This window comes from Rhamphochromis longiceps, linkage group LG15, assembly GCF_057381845.1.
Source record: "Rhamphochromis longiceps isolate RC_006_pf linkage group LG15, R_longiceps_female_GT1.1, whole genome shotgun sequence".
Classification (NCBI taxonomy): Eukaryota; Metazoa; Chordata; class Actinopteri; order Cichliformes; family Cichlidae; genus Rhamphochromis; species Rhamphochromis longiceps.
In genome coordinates, this window is record NC_140571.1 from 31,986,052 (window position 1) to 32,007,175 (window position 21,124).

The window sequence follows — 21,124 nt, forward strand, 5'->3', positions numbered from 1 at the left end:
CTGTAGCGCTAAAGCTGATGACTGGAAGGTCAATGTGGCCCGTTGAAAGTATGGCCCTTGCAACAGAAATCACACTTCAGCTTTGTTTTAATGATTAAAACTAACAAATTCAAAGAGTAAACTCTAATGTTATATAACTATAGTGATGGTCTGCATAAAGAATTCATGAGGTTGAATTGAAAGTGAAACAGCCTGAAACCAGATCTGTGCAGCTTGTACCTGTTTCCGCGACCCTACTTTCTCCACTGCTCCCCAAACCCATTCTACTTTTAAATACTCTAGGAACAACAAGTAGGCCTGCATTGCGAGAGCGAAGTGCTCTAATAGGGTGATATGATACCACAAGGTTCTTAAGATAAGATGGGGCCTGATTATTTAAGACCTTGTATGTGAGGAGCAGGATTTTGAATTCAATTCTGGATGTAACAGGGAGCCAATGAAGGGAAGCCGACACAGGAGAAATATGCTCTCTCTTTCTTTTTTTTTTCTTTTTTTTAATTCATATTTTGGATGGACAGAAACATTAACAAATATACAACTAGAATAATCATACTGTCAGTTCTCTGTCCGTTCCTTAACAACAACCAACAAATAAGGACTAACAATAACTAAGACAAACAGACAAAAAAACAAACAAAAAAAAACAAACAACACCAGGAGAAACAAAATAATATACCGCCTCCTGGGAAACATCAGCAAAAACAAAAGCAATGGGGGCAAAACACCCGGGTGCCTAAAAACAAAACATAACCTTGACCACTGATGACATTAGACAATTTATTCCCTCTACTGACTTTCAAAGTAAAAAAAAAAAAAGACAACAAAAATACCAACGACACAAACCCCCCCCCCCAAAAGAACATTTATCACAATATCTAGGAGACATTGTCGATGTACAACAAAAAAGGACCCCAGACCTGCTCAAAAATATCTTCTCTCCCCTTAATTCTGTATATAACCCGTTCATATGATGCCATCTTAGACATTTGTTCAGTCCATTCCCTGAGAGAACAGGGGCTGGATGACTTCCAGTGCCTCAGTATTATCCTGCATCCTGTTATGAAAGCCAGACGCATCCACAGTCTCTGTTTTTTTGAAAGGATATTATTGTCAGGTAGCAGGCCCAGGACACATACAGCTGGAGATTTAGAAAGATTAAGTTTAAAAATATCATTCACCAAGTTAATGATCCCGTCCCACAAATAATCATTTTTCCGACATGTGTACAACATATGAACTAGAGTCCCAGCTTCCTCCTGACATTTCCAACAGGTGTCATTATCCACAAGCTTCAGCCTGACTAATTTACTGGGAGTACAGTAATTTCTGTGAAGCAACTTGTACTGGATAAGTTGAGACTGTGTTTCAGGTGAGCAAACATACCATGATGAAACCAGCGTCTTCCAACTGTCCTCTAAAATCTGGATACCCAGATCCTTCTCCCAACACTGCCTCAGTCCCCCCAAATTGGGAGAGTGTGCCTCTCTGAAGATCCCATAGAATTTGGATGCCCTGATTCTATTAATGCCAGGGGCTGCAAACATCTTCTGAATACTAGATGGAGGGTCTGGATTATTATTCAAAATGGTTTTAATACAGTGTCTTATTTGAAAAAACCTCCAAATTTCCCTTGGATCCAGATTAAATTCTCGTCTGATTTCTGCAAACGATTTCATGCCAGTCTGCCCAAATAAATCCCCCACCTGATTGATACCTGTCCTAGCCCAAGCCTCCCACCAGACCGGTTTCTTACCAATTAATATTTTCTTATTATACCAGATAGAGGCTCTAGCGGTAAGATAAGGGCTAATGTTGGTATATTGGTGAGCTCTAAACCAGGTCTCTTGCATGAAAGCCAATACTGGATCTTTAAACGGTACTGGTCTTCCCTTCTGAGTAAGGAAGGCCTCTAAAGACGAAGGAGCCACAAGACTTTCCTCAATCGCAACCCATGATGGAGAGGGAGAAAGCATAATGATACCAGACCATCTTGGACAATGCCAACCCGCCACTCTCTTTAGCAGCATATAATTTGGACCGATTAAAAGATGGCTTTTTGCCTGCCCACACAAAACCCTCCACACATGTATTATAAAGCTTTAGCAAATTATGTAACATGTGAAGAAAGTACTGAAGTTTAGGGGCAATAATCATCTTCACCAAATTAATTCTGCCCAAAAGGGACAGATTTATTTTAACCCAATTCTGCAACAGCGGACGAATGTTTTGAATCACTGGGGAGATGTTTACTTGCATTATGTTGTCTAAACCAGGGGTCAGTTTAATCCCTAAGTAAGTCAAACCCTCGGGCATCCACTTGAAATGCCATGAGCTCCTCATAACTGGCGGACACAGTTTAGAAATGGGCATAACTTCCGACTTAGACCAATTTATGGTGTAGCCAGAGATTACAGAAAAGGAATCAATAATTGAGGAAATTGCAGGAATGGCCTGTTCTGGGTTACTTGAGATCAGTAAAATGTCATCTGCATACAAAAAAGTTTTATGTTCTTCTTGACCCATATCCACCCCCCTAATTTTCTTACATTCACGTAATGCAATAGCCAAAGGCTCCAAAAACAGGGCGAAAATGAGAGGTGATAAGGGTGAATCTTGTCTAGTACCCCGACTTAACGAAAAGGAGGGTGACATTATCCCATTGGTAGTAACTGTAGCCATTGGATCTGTGTATACCACCTGAATCCACTGCCTAAAAAAGGGACCAAAACCGAATCTCTTCAACGTATAAAACAGAAAGGGATATTCAACTTTATCAAAGGCCTTCTCTGCAACTAAGGAGAACGCGACGACAGGGTCTAAATTAGTCCTGCTCTTCCAGAATATGTGCAATAACCTACGTAGATTATCTGCAGAACTTCTGTTTTTCACAAAACCGACCTGATCCCTATGCACCAAATACGGAAGAACTTTCTCAAGCCTAAAAGCTAGTATCTTAGAAATAATTTTTTCGTCCACATTAATTAATGAAATTGGGCAATAATTCCCACAATACTGTGGGTCTTTCCCTTTTTTATGTAATAACGTGATCACTGCCGATCGCATACTAAATGGTAGTCTCCCTCTTTGAAACGCATCTTGATATACCGACAGTAGTCTTGGAGCTAATTCGCCCACGAACACCTTATAAAAATCTGATGGAAATCCATCGTTGCCTGGAGATTTGCCCAATCTAAGACTTCCAATTGCCTGCTTAACTTCAGTTAGTGTAATCTTACCTTCTAATACAGTTCTTTGATCTTCAGACAGGCTGGGAATTTTAATAGAAGAGAAGAAATCTGACAGCCTCTGTTCCTCCACCAATCCATTAGAGGTGTAAAGCTCCTGATAAAATTTAGTAAAAGTATCATTAATTTCTTTTTTACTGGTGGTCAACTTATTATTATTACTAGGAACAAAAATAGATGGTATAAGGTTGCTAGATTTTATCTGCTTAACCCTGTGTGCCAACATTTTACCTGTTCTCTCCCCTTGTTCAAAATACTTCTGATTTAGACAAAACATTGCATATTCCGCTTTTTTCTCCAGTATAGAATAGAATAGAATAGAATAGCCTTTATTGTCATTGTACAGAGTACAACGAAATTGGAGTGCCACTCCCTTGGTGCAAGTTTCAATAATAAATATAAATGTAAAATATAAAAAGTACAAAAAAAACAATCGTAAGTACTCAAACAATAGTATGTACAATATATACAGGATAGCAGCATTAATATAATGACAGTATGAATAGCAGCATAATATAATGACAGTGACGGTATGGAATAGGTTCAATTGTTTTTGTGCTTATTTACTACGGTGATAGCTCTGGGAAAGAAGCTATCCCTGAATCTGTTTGTCCTGGTTTTATGTGACCTGTACCGTCGGCCTGACGGTAATAGTTCAAACAGTTGGTTGCTGGGGTGAGAGTGGTCCTTGATGATATTGCCAGCTCTGCTGAGGTACCGAGAGTTTGCAGTGACCTCCAGGCTGGGCAGAGAGCAGCCAGTGATCTTCTGGGCTGTGTTGATGATCCTCTGCAGTACTTTCCTGTCTGCAGCTGAGCACCCTGCATACCATGTTGTTATGCCGTATGTTAGGATGCTCTCTATGGTGGCTCTGTAAAATGTCACCAGCAGCCTCTCCTCCAGGTTGTTCCTCCTGAGCACTCTCAGAAAGTGGAGACGCTGCTGGGCCTTTTTAACCACCGCTGTAGTATTTGCAGTCCAGGAGAGGTCATCAGATATCTGCACGCCCAGAAACCTCATGGAGTGTACCCTCTCCACACAGCTCCCGTGAATGTAAAGTGGGGCCGGGTCTGCTCTGCCCTTCCTGAAGTCCAAGATAAGTTCTTTAGTTTTCGTGGTGTTCAGTTGGAGGTTGTTAACTGAACACCACTCAGTCAGTCTGTTGACCTCATCTCTGTAGTCCGACTCATCCCCCCTTGAGATGAGTCCAACCACTGTGGTGTCATCCGCGAACTTTATGATGGTGTTTGAGAGATGGGTAGGGGAGCAGTCGGAGAGCGTAAACAGGAGGGGACTCAAAACACATCCTTGTGGAGACCCGGTGCTGAGTGTGATGGTGCTGGACCGGTGGGGGCCGAGTCTGACAGACTGTGGTCTATTTGTCAGGAAGTCCTTGATCCAGAGGCAGATGGGGGTGGAGAGTCCCAGGTGAGACAGTTTCTGGACCAGGATCTCCGGGATGATATGATTGAATGCTGAGCTGAAGTCCAGAAAGAGCATTCTCACATAGCTTCCTCGGTGCTCCAGGTGACTCAGCGCAGTGTGGAGCGCTATGGTGATAGCGTCCTCGGTGGAACGATTTGTCCTGTAGGCAAATTGGTGGGGGTCCAGAGTGGGAGGCAGACCGGCCCTGATGTGCTGACAGACCAGTCTCTCAAAGCACTTCATCACTACAGGCGTAAGTGCAACAGGCCTGTAGTCATTTGGGCTGGCCACAGCTGTCTTCTTGGCGATGGGGATGATGGTGGAGGTTTTGAGGCAGGGCGGGACGGTGTTTGATGACAAGGAAAGGTTGAATATTTTAGTGAAGACTCCGGTCAGTTCGTCAGCACATGCTCTGAGAACCTTTCCATGTATTCCATCAGGACCTGCCGCCTTCCTGGGATTCACTGACCTTAGAACACACCTCACTTGGTGCTCCCTAAGTGTTAGTGTGCCAGTGCTGGGGGCGGGTGGAAGTGGTGTGGCAGCTGAGGGCTTGGTCGTCTCAAAGCGGGCGAAGAAACGGTTTAGATCCTCAGCCAGTGAGGCATCAGTCCTAGATGTTGCCTGGTTATTGCTTCTGTAGTTGGTAATGTGATTGATCCCCTGCCACATTTTTCTGGGGTCGTTGTCAGCAAAGTGATCTTCAATCCTCCTCCTATAGGCAGCCTTAGCTTTCCTGATGCCTCTACTCAGGTCTGCCCTGGCCGCCCTATACGCAGCCCTGTCCCCTGACTTGAAGGCAGTGTTGCGGCTTTTTAGGAGGGATTGCACTTCGCTATTCATCCAGGGTTTTTGATTTGGAAACACCCTGACCCTTTTGTTGACGGTGACATTGTCAACACAGTTCCTGATGTACGAGAGTACAGTGTCCGTGTACTCCTGGAGGTTGTGGCTGGAGAATAAATCCCATACAGTTGTTGAGAAGCAGTCCTGCAGTTGAGAAAGGGCTCCTTCAGGCCAGGTTTTTATTGTCTTTGTCTGGGGCTTTGTTTTTCTCAGCAGGGGGGTGTAGGTGGGGGTGAGGGACATGCAGAGGTGGTCAGATCCAGCCAGGTGGGGGAGGGGTGTCGCTCTGAAAGCATGCCTGATGTTTGAATAGACATGGTCCAAAGTGTGTTCTCCTCTCGTAGCAAAGTCCACAAACTGGACAAATTTAGGAAGCACAGTCTTTAGGCACGCTTTGTTAAAGTCGCCGGCGACAATAAAAACCCCATCGGGGTGGGCAAGCTGTTGTTTGTTTATGGTGTTGAGCAAGAGGCTGAGAGCCGTGCTAACGTTAGCATCCGGCGGTATATAAACAGCTATCACAATAACTACTGTAAACTCCCTCGGGATGTAAAAAGGTCTGCACGAGACTGCCAGAACCTCCAAATCAGGAGAACAGTGTGTGTGAATGATCCTGCTGTTACAACACCACTCGTTATGCACGTAAACACATAGCCCCCCTCCTCTGCTTTTACCTGAGTTGCTGTTTCTGTCATGCCAGTGTAGCGTGCGGCCTGCTAACTCGACTGCAGCGTCGGGAATCAGCGGGTGAAGCCACGTCTCTGTAATAAGAATAATGCTGCAGTTACGTGCAAAGCTTGTGTTGGCTATCTGTAGCTCCAATTCGTCAAGTTTGTGGGTGATGGATCTGGCGTTCGATAGGAAAAGGCTCGGAAGTGCTGGCCGGTGTGGATGTTTGCGTAGCCTAGCGTCTGAGCCCGACCGGCATCCCCTCTTCTGCTTTCTTTCCCTCCGTCGCCTTCTACGCTTGCTGGGCGGGCAGACCATCCACGGTTACCCTGGCGGTCTCGCTATCTCCACCAGGATGTTGTGTGTTCGCTGATAGTCGCCAGAAACAGACAAACTATATTTAAAACCTAGGTCAGTTAGGTTCTGGCGACTGTAAGAGATGGCGGCGTTGCAAACATTCAAAAATATCCACATTAAAAGTAAAAACGAGCACCAAACTGGAGAGCTAAGAGCCGCTGCACCCGTGCGCGCCGCCATCTTGTCATTAGTATACTATTCATCTCAAAATTAAATTTAATTAATTTGTTCCATAAATCCCTCTCTGGGTGCAGCATGTGTTGTTTTTCAAGCTCCTTGATATCCTGTTCCAGCTTCATCAGCTTGTCCCTCTCAACTTTTTTAATCAAGGAGCAATACTGGATAAGGCGCCCCCTCAAATAGGCCTTAAAAGCGTCCCAGGTCATTCCAACGTCATCAATAGAGCCCTCATTGTGCAACCAAAACTCCTTTATCATTTCCCTTATACATTCACAATGACCCTTATTCTTCAATAATGAGTTATTCAAATGCCACCTAGGTGACGGTTTAATATTATCACTACCAGAAAGAACAAGGTCAATGGGAGCATGATCCGAAACAGCAATATTACCAATAGAGGACCCAATAGTTTGACTTACCAGAGAACGGGACACCAAGAAATAGTCTATCCTGGAGTAGGTTGAGTGAGGATGTGAAAAAAAAGTATAATCTCTTTCTTGAGGATGAAGAAGTCTCCATATATCTACCAGGCTCAATTCCTCTGACATCACGTCCACCGCAACATTTACTGAGTCCTTACTTAGTCCAGTACAGGAGGATTTATTCAACAATACATCCCTGACCCGGTTAAAATCTCCCCCAATTACAATATTTGTATTACCTATAGTCCGCACAATGTTACAGACTTCATGAAAAAATTGTGGCTGAGGAGAATTGGGAGCATATATGTTGACCAATGTCATTTTCCGCCCCTGTAAACATGCATCCAAAACCACCCATCTACCCTCCTAATCTGTATAATGCTTAAAAACCTGAAAATCCAAGTTTCTTCTGATCAATATGACCACCCCTCTTTTTCTAGCAGAAAATGCACTAAAATAAACTTGCGCCACCCAATCTCTTTTAAGCTTTAATGATTCCGCCTCATCGAGATGGGTCTCCTGAATCAGGGCTATGTCTGTCTTTTTCTGCTTCAAGTATGTGAGGATTTTCTTCCTTTTAATAACATTATGACAACCCGCTATATTCCACAACATTATTTTATATAACTCCATAACACAACGCGAGCCAAGTTATTGTACAGATTTATCCAGAAGAAAATCCCATTTACCCATATAACAAATCTTAAAGCCAGTTACATGAGACAACCCAGTGGTCCAAAAAATAGGTCTATACAGGACAGTTGGCACCATACCATCAAAATGAACAACAAAACAAAACACAGTTAAAAAAAAAAAAAGAAAGAAAAAGAGAAGAAAAAAAAACACCATGAAATCGTTGGTCCGTGGCACTCAAAAATCCCATAATGGCATCCCTCCTCACGTCCCCCCCCCCCCCCCCCCAAACAAAAAAACCCTCACAGAAGTAAACTAACCCTTAGCTTATAAAATCCTCTTAAGTTACATCACCCGGAATGTTAGCCGAATCCAGGCCGCTCAGAAATTGCTTAGCCTCTGCTGGGTTGGAAAACTGATGATACTGGTTATCCACTGAAAAAGTCATAACAGCCGGAAAGCGAAGGGAATAGCCAATATTGCACTGTTGCAGCAAGCGGCGCGCCTCGTCAAACTTCCGGCGTTTTTCTTGTACCTCCTGTGCATAATCCTGGAAAAAAACAAACTCTCATGCCTTTCCAAATGATCTGCTTCTTTTTTCTGGCAGCCGCCAGTACGGACATCTTGGCTTTATCCCATAGGAAGCGAACAATGATGTGTCTCGGTCTGGAATCCGCAGCTGGCTTCGGAGGTGCTGGCCCCACCCGATGGATTCTATCTATTTCGTAGTAATCTCCCATCTCAATGTCCAGAGCCTCAGACAACAGATGCTTCACGCAATCCTCAAGATTACGGCCTTCGGTTCCGTCTCTAATACCCGATATTCTAATATTCTGGCGCTGTGAGAAACCCTCGAGCACCGTTACTTTTTCCTGCAGCCGCTGGTTCTGTATCTTCAAGTTCTTACTTATTGAGCTAGCTTTAGCCTCTTCATCCTCCAAACGAGAAATTCTTGTCTCTGTTTCGTCCACCCTCGCGCCTAGGCTATTCCCAGCTTCCTTGAGAGACTCAATTCCACCTTTCACCGTCGTCATATCTTGTGCTACCTGCTCAAGCAGAGATCTTATAGAAGTCAGCTCGGCCGCCACACCATCTTGGGAAGGACACCTGGCATCCACACCATCAGGTGTCTCCGCCATAGTAGTTAGCGAAGTAGCCTGAGTGTTGTGTGTTTTCCCTCGCGGCATAGTCGGATCGTTGCGTCTAAAGTAATGACTCTTCTGCCTCCTTCCACAGAATTTGCCAGGGCTGACCCAAAGTAAGACAAATGACCGGCTCTAACTTATTTTTAACAAGGTTTAGGGGGGGTGGAGTGCGCGCCTCCAACTTATGCTGCCATCTTGGGCGGGCGTACCACGTGACTCGGTCTCTCTTTCTAGTCCCTGTCAGTACTCTTGCTGCAGCATTTTGGATTAGCTGAAGGCTTTTTAGGGAGTTTTTAGGACATCCTGATAATAATGAATTACAGTAGTCCAGCCTGGAAGTAATAAATGCATGAACTAGTTTTTCAGCATCACTCTGAGACAGGATATTTCTAATTTTAGAGATGTTGCACAAATGGAAGAAAGCAGTCTTACATATTTGTTTAATATGTGCATTGAAGGACATGTCTTGGTCAAAAATGACTCCAAGGTTCCTCACAGTATTACTGGAGGCCAAGGTAATGCCATCCAGAGTAAGAATCTGGATAGATACCATATTTCTAAGATTTTCAGGGCCAAGTAAAATAACCTCAGTTTTATCTGAATTAAGAAGCAGAAAGTTAGCGGCCATCCAGGTCTTTATGTCTTTAAGACATTCCTGCAGTTTAACTAATTGGTGTGTGTCATCTGGCTTCATGGACAGATAGAACTGGGTGTCATCTGCATAGCAGTGAAAATGTATGCTATGTTTTCTAATGATACTGCGTAAGGGAAGCATGTATAATGTAAACAGAATTGGTCCTAGCACTGAACCCTGTGGAACACCATAATTGACCTTAGTGTGTGAAGAGGACTCTCCATTTACATGCACAAATTGGAGTCTATTAGATAGATATGATACAAACCACTGCAGTGCAGTACCTGTAATACCTACAGCATGTTCTAATCGCTCTAATAGGATATTATGGTCGACAGTATCGAACGCTGCACTAAGGTCTAGCAGGACAAGCACAGAGATGAGTCCACTGTCAGAGGCCATAAGAAGATCATTTGTAACCTTCACTAAAGCTGTTTCTGTGCTGTGATGAACTCTGAAACCTGACTGAAACTCTTCAAATAAACCATTCCTCTGCAGATGATCTGTTAGCTGTTTGACAACTATTCTTTCAAGGATTTTTGATATGAAAGGAAGGTTGGAGATTGGCCTGTAATTAGCTAAGACTGCTGGGTCTAGAGATGGCTTTTTAAGTAAAGCTTTAACTACAGCCAGCTTGAAGGCCTGTGGTACATAGTCAATTATTAGAGATAGGTTGATCATATTTAAGATTGAAGGATTAATTAATGGCAGGTTTGTAGGAGTTTTATAGGACCCACATCTGTTACTATATTACTATATTAACCCTTAATACAGAGAATATACTGAAAATTTACCACAGATGATGTAACACTCCATTATCTGCAGGACTGCAGATGAGCAGAAACTACATATTGTATTTTTTTTTACTGTGTTAGCTACTGGGGTGATATTTGAGGTTGGGGAAACAAACTACATTTCAATGAAGCAGAAGCAAAACATGTTAATTCACATTTATGTCACAATGTTCAATGAATTGTACCTGCCAGTGGACTAGAACTGATTTGATGTTTGCTGCTGTGATGTCTTTGCTATTCGGTAGCAAATATCATTAGAACCGACTGCTGAAAACTAACTGATACCATTCTCAGTCGACTTTTTGACCTCCTGTTATGCTAGAGAGAGGCATGACATGCTATGTAACCTAAACATGTTTTTAGCTTGATCTTACCTTATAACTGAACCCACAAGAGTGTACTCATGAAAGCACATACACCAACAGTTATATATTACTGTTGGAAAATAAATAAATAAGTAACCTTTATGATGTAACAATGCTATAATAATGGCTTGTTTGGGCTTTGTGCGCAGAAATGTTGAGAGGGTTGAGAAGGAAACTTAGAGTAGTAGAGTTGTCACAATACCAGAATTTCAAACTTAATATTGGTACTTTTTTTCATATCGCAGCTAAACTTTTGACCTCATCCTGCAACAAGAGAAGTAATGGCAAAGAAGCCATTTTTTGAAAAAGATAAGTTAATTTTCCACGAATTTTCAAAATTATAAATTAGATCAATTATCTGTGACATTTTTATCTGTAATGTATCTTACCTTCAGAATATCTAATAAGTAATAACTAATAAAGAAATGAAACAACACAATACATAACACATTTAAATCATAGAAATTTTTGTAGTAGAAAAGCATTATGAAAAAGTTAAAAATGAACTTTTGTGGTATTAGTTATGCTAAAATAAAGAAGATATTTTAAAAATGGTTTTACTAAAAATCAATTTTAGTATTGATTAATATCTCAGTATGGATTTTTTTCTGACAGCCCTAGTTGGAACAATAGGGTTAAAGGTCATAGGTCAAAGAAACAATGATTATTGGTTTGAATTGTGAAACAAAAAGTGGTCTTTCATATTGTTGATGTTTTCTTGACGCCATCCATCGATCCCAACCTCCTCATTTTATTGACTTGGCACATAGCTAAATCTACTGACTTCCCTGTCACACTAAATTTTCACAGCAAGAAAAAAGATGTGTTTTGTTGCTAAAACAGTTAATGGTAAAATGTAACTGTGGGTCATAATAGGTTGCTACAAAAATTACCTCTGGGGTCACCTGTTAAGTAGTTCAGTCATGTTGTGCATATGAATAAAGTATTGCAGCTATTTGTAATGAGCTTGGCGTGAGATCTCTGTTTCAATATTATTATAAAACTGTCCTTAGGATATGCAAACCTGCTCTACACTCTAATTAGACTCAGACTAATTGGACATTAACTTGTTAACACACATTGTTCCTGTCTAATAAGGCGTCTTTCAAAGGGCACATGTTCACCGCTAATTCAGTTTATATTATAAATGTCCAATTAATTGGGCATTTATAATACAAGTCCACCTCTCCTGGCATATGCACGGTAGCATATGCCAACAGCAAGTGTTAGACTCTTATTATTCTTCCTATTCTTTAGCTCAGTGTTTTCCATACTTTTGGAATCATGGCCCATATTTCACATTAGAAAAATCACACGGCACACCACCAAACAAAACCACCAGGTATAGCAGAAGTGGCCTGGTTTGTCCCCAGTATACCTTTTTTGCTTTCTTCTGACCACTACTCCTACTAGGGCCTTCATCTGGGTCGAAATTTGCTCCAGGACCCAGGTCCGATTGACTACTTTTTTTTATTCAAATATTCATCTATTGCTATTAAGTGCTGCGTTGTTTCACTCACAAGCATGACTATTATGTATTTTCTTTCCATCTTCTTCTGTTTTACTGGCAGTTAGCAACCAATTTAATTAGAGCAGCTAGTAGTACTGCCCCCTAGTAGAAGAGAATGTAATTGTTCTGCCCATTACTCACGTTGATCGCTTAGAGTACTAATCAAGCGGAACCAGATAATCTTCCATGGCACACCTGATCATTTCTCGGCACAGTGGTTGGGAAACACTGCTCTAGGCACAAACCATAGGCTATATGTAAAAGTTAGATGTAGCAGCCAATTGGTTTCTGAACATTGATGTTGTTTTTTGATCCAAAGTTACCATTTTTAGATTAGATTAGAATGCTTAGTGATCAGTTATCAAGTTTGGTAAGCTACTTATATCCAGATGGTGTATAGCACAATGACTGGAACAAAAACTGGAAGGATGCCCACGGACAGGGAACTGGGGGTATGTAATGACCGTCCATGGAATATGCGTGAAAATTCATGTGAAATCACTTTTAGCACGGAAGATTTGCCCCCCAGGAATTAAACTTATTTTAACTTTGAGGCAAGAAATAAAAATGGGAGAAAGAAAATACGAGTGATAATGCACAAGATAATGTGATAATGCACTACAAACTACAGCTACCCTTAATTCTGATCCTAAATAAATCCAAGTGAATGATATAGGGTAAATTTTCGCCCAGTCTACAATAGTTCCAAAGGGCAAAACAGTTTTTGTATTCGAGGCTGTAAACATATAATGCTGTAAAACTGGGCATTTTAACATGGTAGTCGTATGGGGATTCCCACCTGTTAGAGGAACACAGTTTCTGACACTCCAGCATTGGCTTCATTTCTCAGCTCTGGAGTTTCCAGATTGATTTAAATGTATAAAAAAATATTTGGGATGTAACTGTAAATCTATCATCCAAAAACACATATGTGAGCAGCTACAAATATAAAAGGTCATATTTTATCATTTACATTATGTTCAGTTTACATCTACTTTGGGTGTGAAAGGGAAAGACCTGTAATTGAAAGAGCTAAAAGTGTAAATATTAATAATGAAGCCAGTTCTCAGAGGTTTTAACAGGAGGAAGTTGGTAACTATTAAAGAGGAGAAATGAGGCCTTTCACGTTTGATATCTGTTCCTGTCTCTCGTTTTCTCTGAATCACTTTTTTCTCTCTCTGTCCACGGGTATTCATGAGTCAATTTAGCACACTTGCCTGCTTTTCACCACTAGAGATTAACAGAGGTGTCGAGAGCTGGCAAAGACTTCTGAGATGAACACAAATGTTTCAAGTTGTTCGTTACTGTCAACAAAGTGCTGATCTGTTCTTGTCAAGTCACAGCTCAATGAGACAAGTGTCAAACCCCCCGATCTGTGATTTGTGCTGCTGTTATGTCATTCAGCCCTTCTTTATTCTCTCTCTTTTCTCTAGGTAAACACAACAGAGCGTTTCTTCTTTGTGGTCAAATGAGGCCATAGTGCTGTATCTGCTCTACATTTGGTCACAAGCTCATCAGTGTTGTTAGCTGACTTACAGAAAAACTTTGGTGCAATCACTTTGCCACTTTCTTGCAAATGTGTGTTTGACAGCTTCTTTGTCCCATCCTCATTGCATTACATGATGCTCATTGGCTTCTGTTTTGTTTTTGTTTTGTTTTTTTATTTTGCATCCAGTGGCAACTTTTTTGCTGGCTTTTGGGAAATAATAAAAAACATGCCAGGAAGGATAGTTGTTTTTACATTTTTAGGTCATGGTAAAAACCTAAAAATGTGAATTTGTGATATTTACTGCAAAGCATTATGTTATTACTGCATTCAAGAAGCGTTTTGTCAAACATGTATCCCCTCCTTTTAAAGACAAGCTACTTTTTTCAGTTTGAAATAAATAAATATGTGTTCTTGTATTTCTGTCTGTGAGATATACTTTAATTCCATTTTTCTTAAAGGTTATGTGATGGTAGTTGAAAGACAAAAAAAACGCCCAAACCACAGAATATGATATTCTTACATAGCATGAATATACATATGTATTTTTGCTATTATTTCATTATTAAGGTTAAACATCACTAATTATCACTAAATGTGTTGTGTTGGTCTCAAACCGATGCACAAATTTTAATGAAACACAAACTGGAGGTCTCACTGGGATTTGGATGAATGCTAATATATTTTGGCCAGTTAGCACTACTAATTGCGTCATGACATATCAACCCTATTTCCTGGACCTACACTGCAAAAAGCTTTCGCCTTTTTAAGAAACTCCTAAATTTGTCAATTTTTCTTTGAAAATGGGTCCTCCAAAAAGTATTCAGTTGTCATTCTAGCCATGTGTAGCTTTTTATTAGCACTATTCAAGTATAGCACAGCTTTGAGCTAAGTTTTAGAGACTCATTGTACACAAGAGCATTCAGGTTCGTTGTCTCTGGACAGCAAATATTTAACACTTCAAAAAGACAACCACTCTCAGGCAAAGTCTAATTTCACTGGGACCTTTAAGATCAAGACTTTTTCATAACCAGTTATCTAAAGCACAATTGTATTTGTTTATATTAGCCTACTCAGAGCTTTGTAGCTACCCATGTAATACCAGCTAGCCCAAAATCACAAACCTCCTAAACATTGTTGGTATTTAGTTTTCCATCTTTGTTTTAATCCAAAGTTCAAGATTTCAGCCAGAATATTGTTCTTGATCTTTAGATGTCTACCCTGTTTTCCATGCTGGTATTTTCTAACTCCATTAAACCTGTTAAATCCCCATCGTATGAATACCTGGACATAAGTCTTTCTGGAGAGAACAGTCATCCTTATATAGTTTTTTTAGTTGAAATAATAAGGACGTCATACTTAAAGTGGATAAAAAGACTGATAACCATAGAAAGTATAGAAGGTGGACGTAGCTACTGTGACATCATCCAGTTTCTGAAGTCATATTTTGAAGCTTCATGATTAACATTTTCACCATCAGTATCTTGGTTTACAAAAAACAAATGTGGCAAGAGGGGTAGGCATGGCTAAACACAGGCTACTATCTACTCATTTAGACAGTAGCAATAGACAGTGGTTTCGTTCCTTATCCAACTATGATTGACTAAGCCCATAAACTCAGGAAGAAACATTGAAACAACAAAAATCATCTAATGGCATTAGCTAGTCAGACAGTAGTAAAGAGTCTGTCATTGACTTGCATCTTTTTAGGTCCTTTTTAGTGTACATTAAATTGAAAAAGAACTGTTATTTTGCCCTTAAACATTCAAAAGTCAGAAGACGAAATTAAGAGATTGATAAAACATTTATGGTCAGTTGAGTTGGTCTTCTTTAGATGTTTGAGATTTTGGTGAAAAAAGTTCAGGTAACTGAAAAGAAGACTAGAAAAGGTACCTTTGGTCACAAATAAACACACTCTTTCTCCTTAACTCAGACAAACAACCAAAATAATTCAAATTGTATCCAAAAGCAGCAGAGTAAGCTGTAAGAAAAAAGAATTAAGAATTAGTGGTCTCGCTTAATAAACCCTCACACACTGGAATGCTGGAATACTGAATAATTCCAAAACAAGAAATTAGATCATTTCAATATTTATGAAAGTTTCCTGTTTGCCTGCCTGTTTAATCACAAACATGATGACTCACTTCCTATTTCTTCCTGTCCTTTTTCTTCCTCTTCTTCTTCCTCTTGTGTTTCAGTATGATCTACTCCTTGGTTACCTCATAACAACTGATTATCAACAACTGGGGAGAAACAGGAACACCTTTCGAGGCATTTGATACGACAGGACTAAAGAACACTAAAAGACAATACATTTCAAAGTAGAATAACAAAAACCTTTTTTTCCCTTGTTGCTGTGAAGCCAAACATCGAACATACACGTGGTTGAAGCTTGTTTTCTGCTTCATACCCAAAAGAAGAAAGGACATGCTTTATCCTCAACTGTATATAAAAATTGAAAACTAAATCTACTGTTTACAGTTTGACTCCTCATAGCGAGACCCAAGTTAATCACTGCCTGGCCAATGTTTGTACCACACACACAAATACAAACATACACAAACACAAACAGCCACAGCCTCCTCTGGAGTGCTACTGTACTTGCTGTACGGTAACGGCGATGGTAGCCCAGAGGACGAAGAGCACAGTATTGCACAGTTTGTCTCAGGCACAGCATGGTGAAGCACTGTCAGGCCCAGCACAACTCACCGAACCCTCAGTCACTCCTCTTCGATGCCTCACCAACTGTAGCTTCACCGGTGAGCTCAGGACGAGGGATAGATGAACGGATCACACTGTACAGAAAAGAGAGATGAGTTCTTGCAGGTGGGGTTTTGGGGGAGTTGAGCAGGAGCACACGCGGTCTGTACGTAGCCTGTGGGATTTTCTTTCAAACATACGTGAATGGCTTTTGTGATGTGTGCATTTTGGTGTATTCTTTAAACAAAGGCATTTCAAATTGATCTTCAGCAAACGTATTCTCTTTACAGCAATGCCTTCTTAGTGTCGTCCTAGTGTTGTTCTATTGTGTAAACTTTTCGAAAACTCAAGCTAACAACTGAAACCTGGCGAAGCTTTGATAGGAGCACACATTCTTTACACAATTAGTGTCTTCAATCTTGCACAATGTGCTCAATATTTGGCTATATTAGAGAACATTTATTATGGTCTATCCACACAGGTGACGGTCTTCCAACATGTAAAGAACCTTTCAGCCCTATTTGAAGATAGGGAAACAATGTGAATCTTTTCTAGCTCTCTTTACACCTTGGACCAAAATATTGTATTTTTTTCATTTGGATTTATTTATTTTGTGACTGCTCATTTCCATGCTTTATTTTAAACATCAATTTCCAATGTAACTAATGCCAGGAGCAAACAAAGCAGAAGATGGGAAAGGTGCCTGATATTAATTGGGTTTTTCTCCCTGGTTCGAATGAAAGCAACTGTAGCAAATGATGTTGGCAAGAGGTTGTGAAGAGGCTGTCATGAATCACCAGAATTAATTCAGCAGGGCAGGTGGTTGAACCTGCATCATCCATGTGTAGCACAGTTTTCTAACTATTAAGAAACTCGTTAAACCTTCCCCACCATCTTTGCTTGATGAGCTTCACTTTGTAAAGTGGCAGCAGCAAAGAGCAGATAGGAATGCCCCGTTCTTGTTGTTTTCTCTTCTTCTAAGTCAAGCGTTTTCTAACGTAACCTGTATGTATGTGACCAACCAAGTTGAATTTAGATATTGTTTATGAAATAAAGTATTTTAAAATCTAAAGACTCAGTCATTGTACTTAAAGTGTTTTCAATGTTTCAGTGTTTTCAAATATTATTTCAAACATAATTTCTGTGGCATCCTCTCTGCATCATGTTACATTTGGCATATTGATTTAGCCTCGTTGCATCGGGACAGGAATCCCACCCCAGTTTGATCACCCAAATGAAAACCTTCTATCAGAAAAACAATAATACAGAGAAATTCACTTGATTTGTTCTGGTTTATGAAAATATACCATTTTACCTTCTGACTATACCAAAACTCAGTTATAACCCTAGATATGTCACTGGTAACCATTGAGGGATTTAACCATCTCATGCCTATTTTGGCTGCCTCCACTGCGAGTGTGTAAGCAGCAGATGATTTGCTCCCTGTCGCTAGCAACCTCCTGTGTCAAACCAATCCTCCACACGTCATCTTTCACAAATCTATGAATCTTCCTCCTCATTTAACATCCTTTATCTACTATCTCACCTTTGCACATGTCCAATCCGTCTGAGCCCTGCCTCTCCATCCACTTAGTTCACTTCAAATGAAAATCGTAACATTTCATAATTTCATCAGTGCCATCTCCAACCCATACATTATAGCAGGTCTCACTAGCATCTTATAAACCTTCTTTTTCACTCTTGCTGCTATGCTTCTATCACCAATCACCCCTGACACTTGTCTCCATCCACTCACACTGCCTACAGTCTCTGTAGGCAGTGTCTTAACCTCTCTTCTAACCTGTCCGGTGGTCAACCCTAGGTACTTCAACTCATCCACCTTTACTGACTCTACTCGTTGCATCTTTGCTGTTACACCTGTCTCCCTCTCATTCACACGCATGTATTCTGTCTTGCTCCTACTGACTTTCTTTCCTCTTCTTTCCAGGGCATACCTCCACCTCTCCAGGCTCTCGTCCACCTGCTCGTCCACTCTCTCTACAGATCAGTATCATTTGCATCATGTTACACAGAGACACCTGTCTGAATTTATCTGCCTTATTTGCATCATCACTGCAAATAAGAAAGGCTTAGACCTGATCCCTGATGTAATTCCATCTCCATTTTGACTGTTACTCCAGCTACACACCTCACCGCAATCTCTTTGCCCTCATACATGTCATGCACCACCCTCACATACATATCTGCCACGCCTGAACTGCTCATGCGGTACAACTGTTCCTCTCTTGGCTTATGCTTAGTTGGATCAAATTCAAATTCAAATTTTATTTGTCACACACACACAACCATACGCAGTATGACATGGGGGTGAAATGCTTGTAGCTGTACAATGCCCGACCATTAAATGACAGAAGAAAAGTTTTACAATATTTACAATTTACAGTTTACTACAAAAATTTACAAATTAACTTAGGAATTTACAGTAAAGAATGTGCAAATAGCAGAAGAGATTATAAAGATAAGGATTATAAATTATAGGAATTATAGGATTATAGGAAATGTGTGGTGGTGCGTGTGGTGACGTGTGTGAGAGTCCAGTCTTATAGTGACGTGCTTGGGAGAGTCCAGTCCTACACCTGGTTCAGGCCCCGAATAGCCTGGGGGATGCACAAACACTCAGTCCTTCTGATATTTTCTATACTTCTCCATCAATACTCTTGAAGAAAACATCACATCTGTTCAGATTATCAACATGAAGCCACACAAATGCTCAACAATCATCACCTCTCTGCTCAACCTAGATTCAGCAACTTTGCCATGGTCATGGTATCATGACTTTTTCCCTCTTGCTACAGCTCTGCACTTCACCCTTTACCTGAATTTCAGGAGTGGAACCACACCTCCATAGATACCTCTTCTGGCCAGGGAGCTGCCTCCAGTCCCCTCTCAGGCCTTCCCCAAGCCTCAATTCATGCTAACATCATCTGTCATCATCTACTAGAAATGCTGTCAAATTTAAATGAGGATGTGTCCCAGCTAGTGGATGTTGTTAAAAATTGGCACTTGATGCTTGTTATTCATCTGTTCATTCTCCAGGGTTGAGGAACAATTTTGTCAAAACCTCCACCGACTCTCTCCTTGACACCTTAATACTTCCATGGGTATGTCATCTGGACTATCTGCCTTATCATTCTTCCTAATCCTCTGCACTTCCTGATTTGTCTCCTCTGTCTCATTTGCTTTATTCAGCTCTTGATGAATACTATTCCTCCCATCTTCTCAACACAAATTTCCCTTTTTATCTTTAGTCACCCTAACCTGCTGCACATCCTTTCCATCTTAACATCTATGCCTAGCTAATCAGCCCACACATACATATATAAGCCTTATTCTTTGCTACACATCACTTTCCTGTACACCTCCCACCAGGCTTGTCTCTTTTCGTTATCTCCCCGACTATCCCATGTGTTCTTTGCTAACGTCTTCATTTGAATACTGTCCTGCACTTCCTCATTTCACCACACCAGTCTCGTTCTCCTCGAACCTCTTCCCAGAGAATACAACAAACACCTTCCCAGTAGTTTCCCTCGCCATTTGTGATGTAGTTTCGCACTCATCTGATAACTCTCCCTTAAAACCCAGAGACTGTCTGGGGTTTCTCCTGAACTCTGTGCAGCATTTTTCCTTCTCCAAGTTTCACCAAGTTCTCCAAGGTTTTTCCTTGCCACATCCTTTTTGCAAAATCCACTACACTCTGTCGTTCTGCATTTCTCTCCTTAACACCAAACTCACCCAACACCACCTTATCACCTACGTATCCATTAAAAGTATGCTTCAATCACCATTCTCTCCTGCCTGGGGACGCATCACTTCATTAAGCTTACTCTAGAATTATTCTTGCTTTGGCATCCAACCTGTGGGGCATGCACACCAACAACTTTCAGTATAACTCCTTTGATTTCCAGCTTCAAACAACTGATCCCGTCTTACAGTCTCTTCACCTTCACAACACTATTCACATACTTCTTTTTCCAGATTATCACTACTTCATTTTTTCCTTTCTATATACACCACGGTAGAACAGCTTAAATCGACCTCCAGTGCTCCTGACCTTGCTTCCCTTTCACCTGGTGTCTTGTACACAATATATCTACCTTCCCTCTCTCTATAATATTAGACAGCTTTCTCCCTTTAGCAGTCATAGTTCCTATATTTAAAGTCCCTACTCTCACCTACTTGCACACCTGGGATAGGCTCCAGTGCCCCCCGCGACCCTGAAAAGGATAAGCGGAAGCGAATGGATGGATATTTATTTCCTATCTTATTCATAGCCTTTTTTTTTTAGGTCACGAGCAGTTGTCTAAGCACTTTACTGCATATCGTACTGTGTATGACTGTGTACGTGACAAATAAAATTTGAATTTGAATTTGAATTTTATTCAGGGAATAGCAGAAGGGGTACACTGGCTTATGTGAGTGTGTCCCAGGCTGGGTTCACAGGAGATACTTGATATATTTTCTTTTTCTACTGAAAATAATAATAATATTTTAAAAAAAATGTTGAAGTCAGCAATATCCTCCTTCCCAGTAAAATCTCTGGCACGTAACTATAAAACAAACTGTTTCTGGCATCTTGCTGCGGTAAACCACCCCCTTCATCAAAGAAACACTGTGAGCACCTTAACATATAACAGCACAAACAAGGAAAGAAAATATTTAATTAAGATGCATATACATTAAGGTGATACATTT

At 40.8% G+C, this 21,124-nt stretch overlaps 1 protein-coding gene and 1 long non-coding RNA gene across 3 annotated transcripts in view; one reads left to right on the forward strand and one right to left on the reverse strand.

Moving 5' to 3' along the window:
- cnih3 (cornichon family AMPA receptor auxiliary protein 3) overlaps positions 1–17,425 on the forward strand; it is a 146,056-nt gene extending 128,631 nt beyond the window's left edge. For both annotated transcript variants that reach the window (XM_085381894.1, XM_085381896.1), the window contains one exon: positions 15,910–17,425. Coding sequence is in view for 1 of the 2 variants with exons in the window: in XM_085381896.1 (XP_085238022.1) it covers positions 15,910–15,937 (28 nt within the window). In the remaining variant the exon portion in view is untranslated. The remainder of the gene's footprint in view (positions 1–15,909) is intronic.
- Positions 1–21,124, reverse strand: part of LOC146652936 (uncharacterized) — a 237,778-nt gene that overhangs the window by 91,980 nt on the left and 124,674 nt on the right. The window lies entirely within an intron of this gene.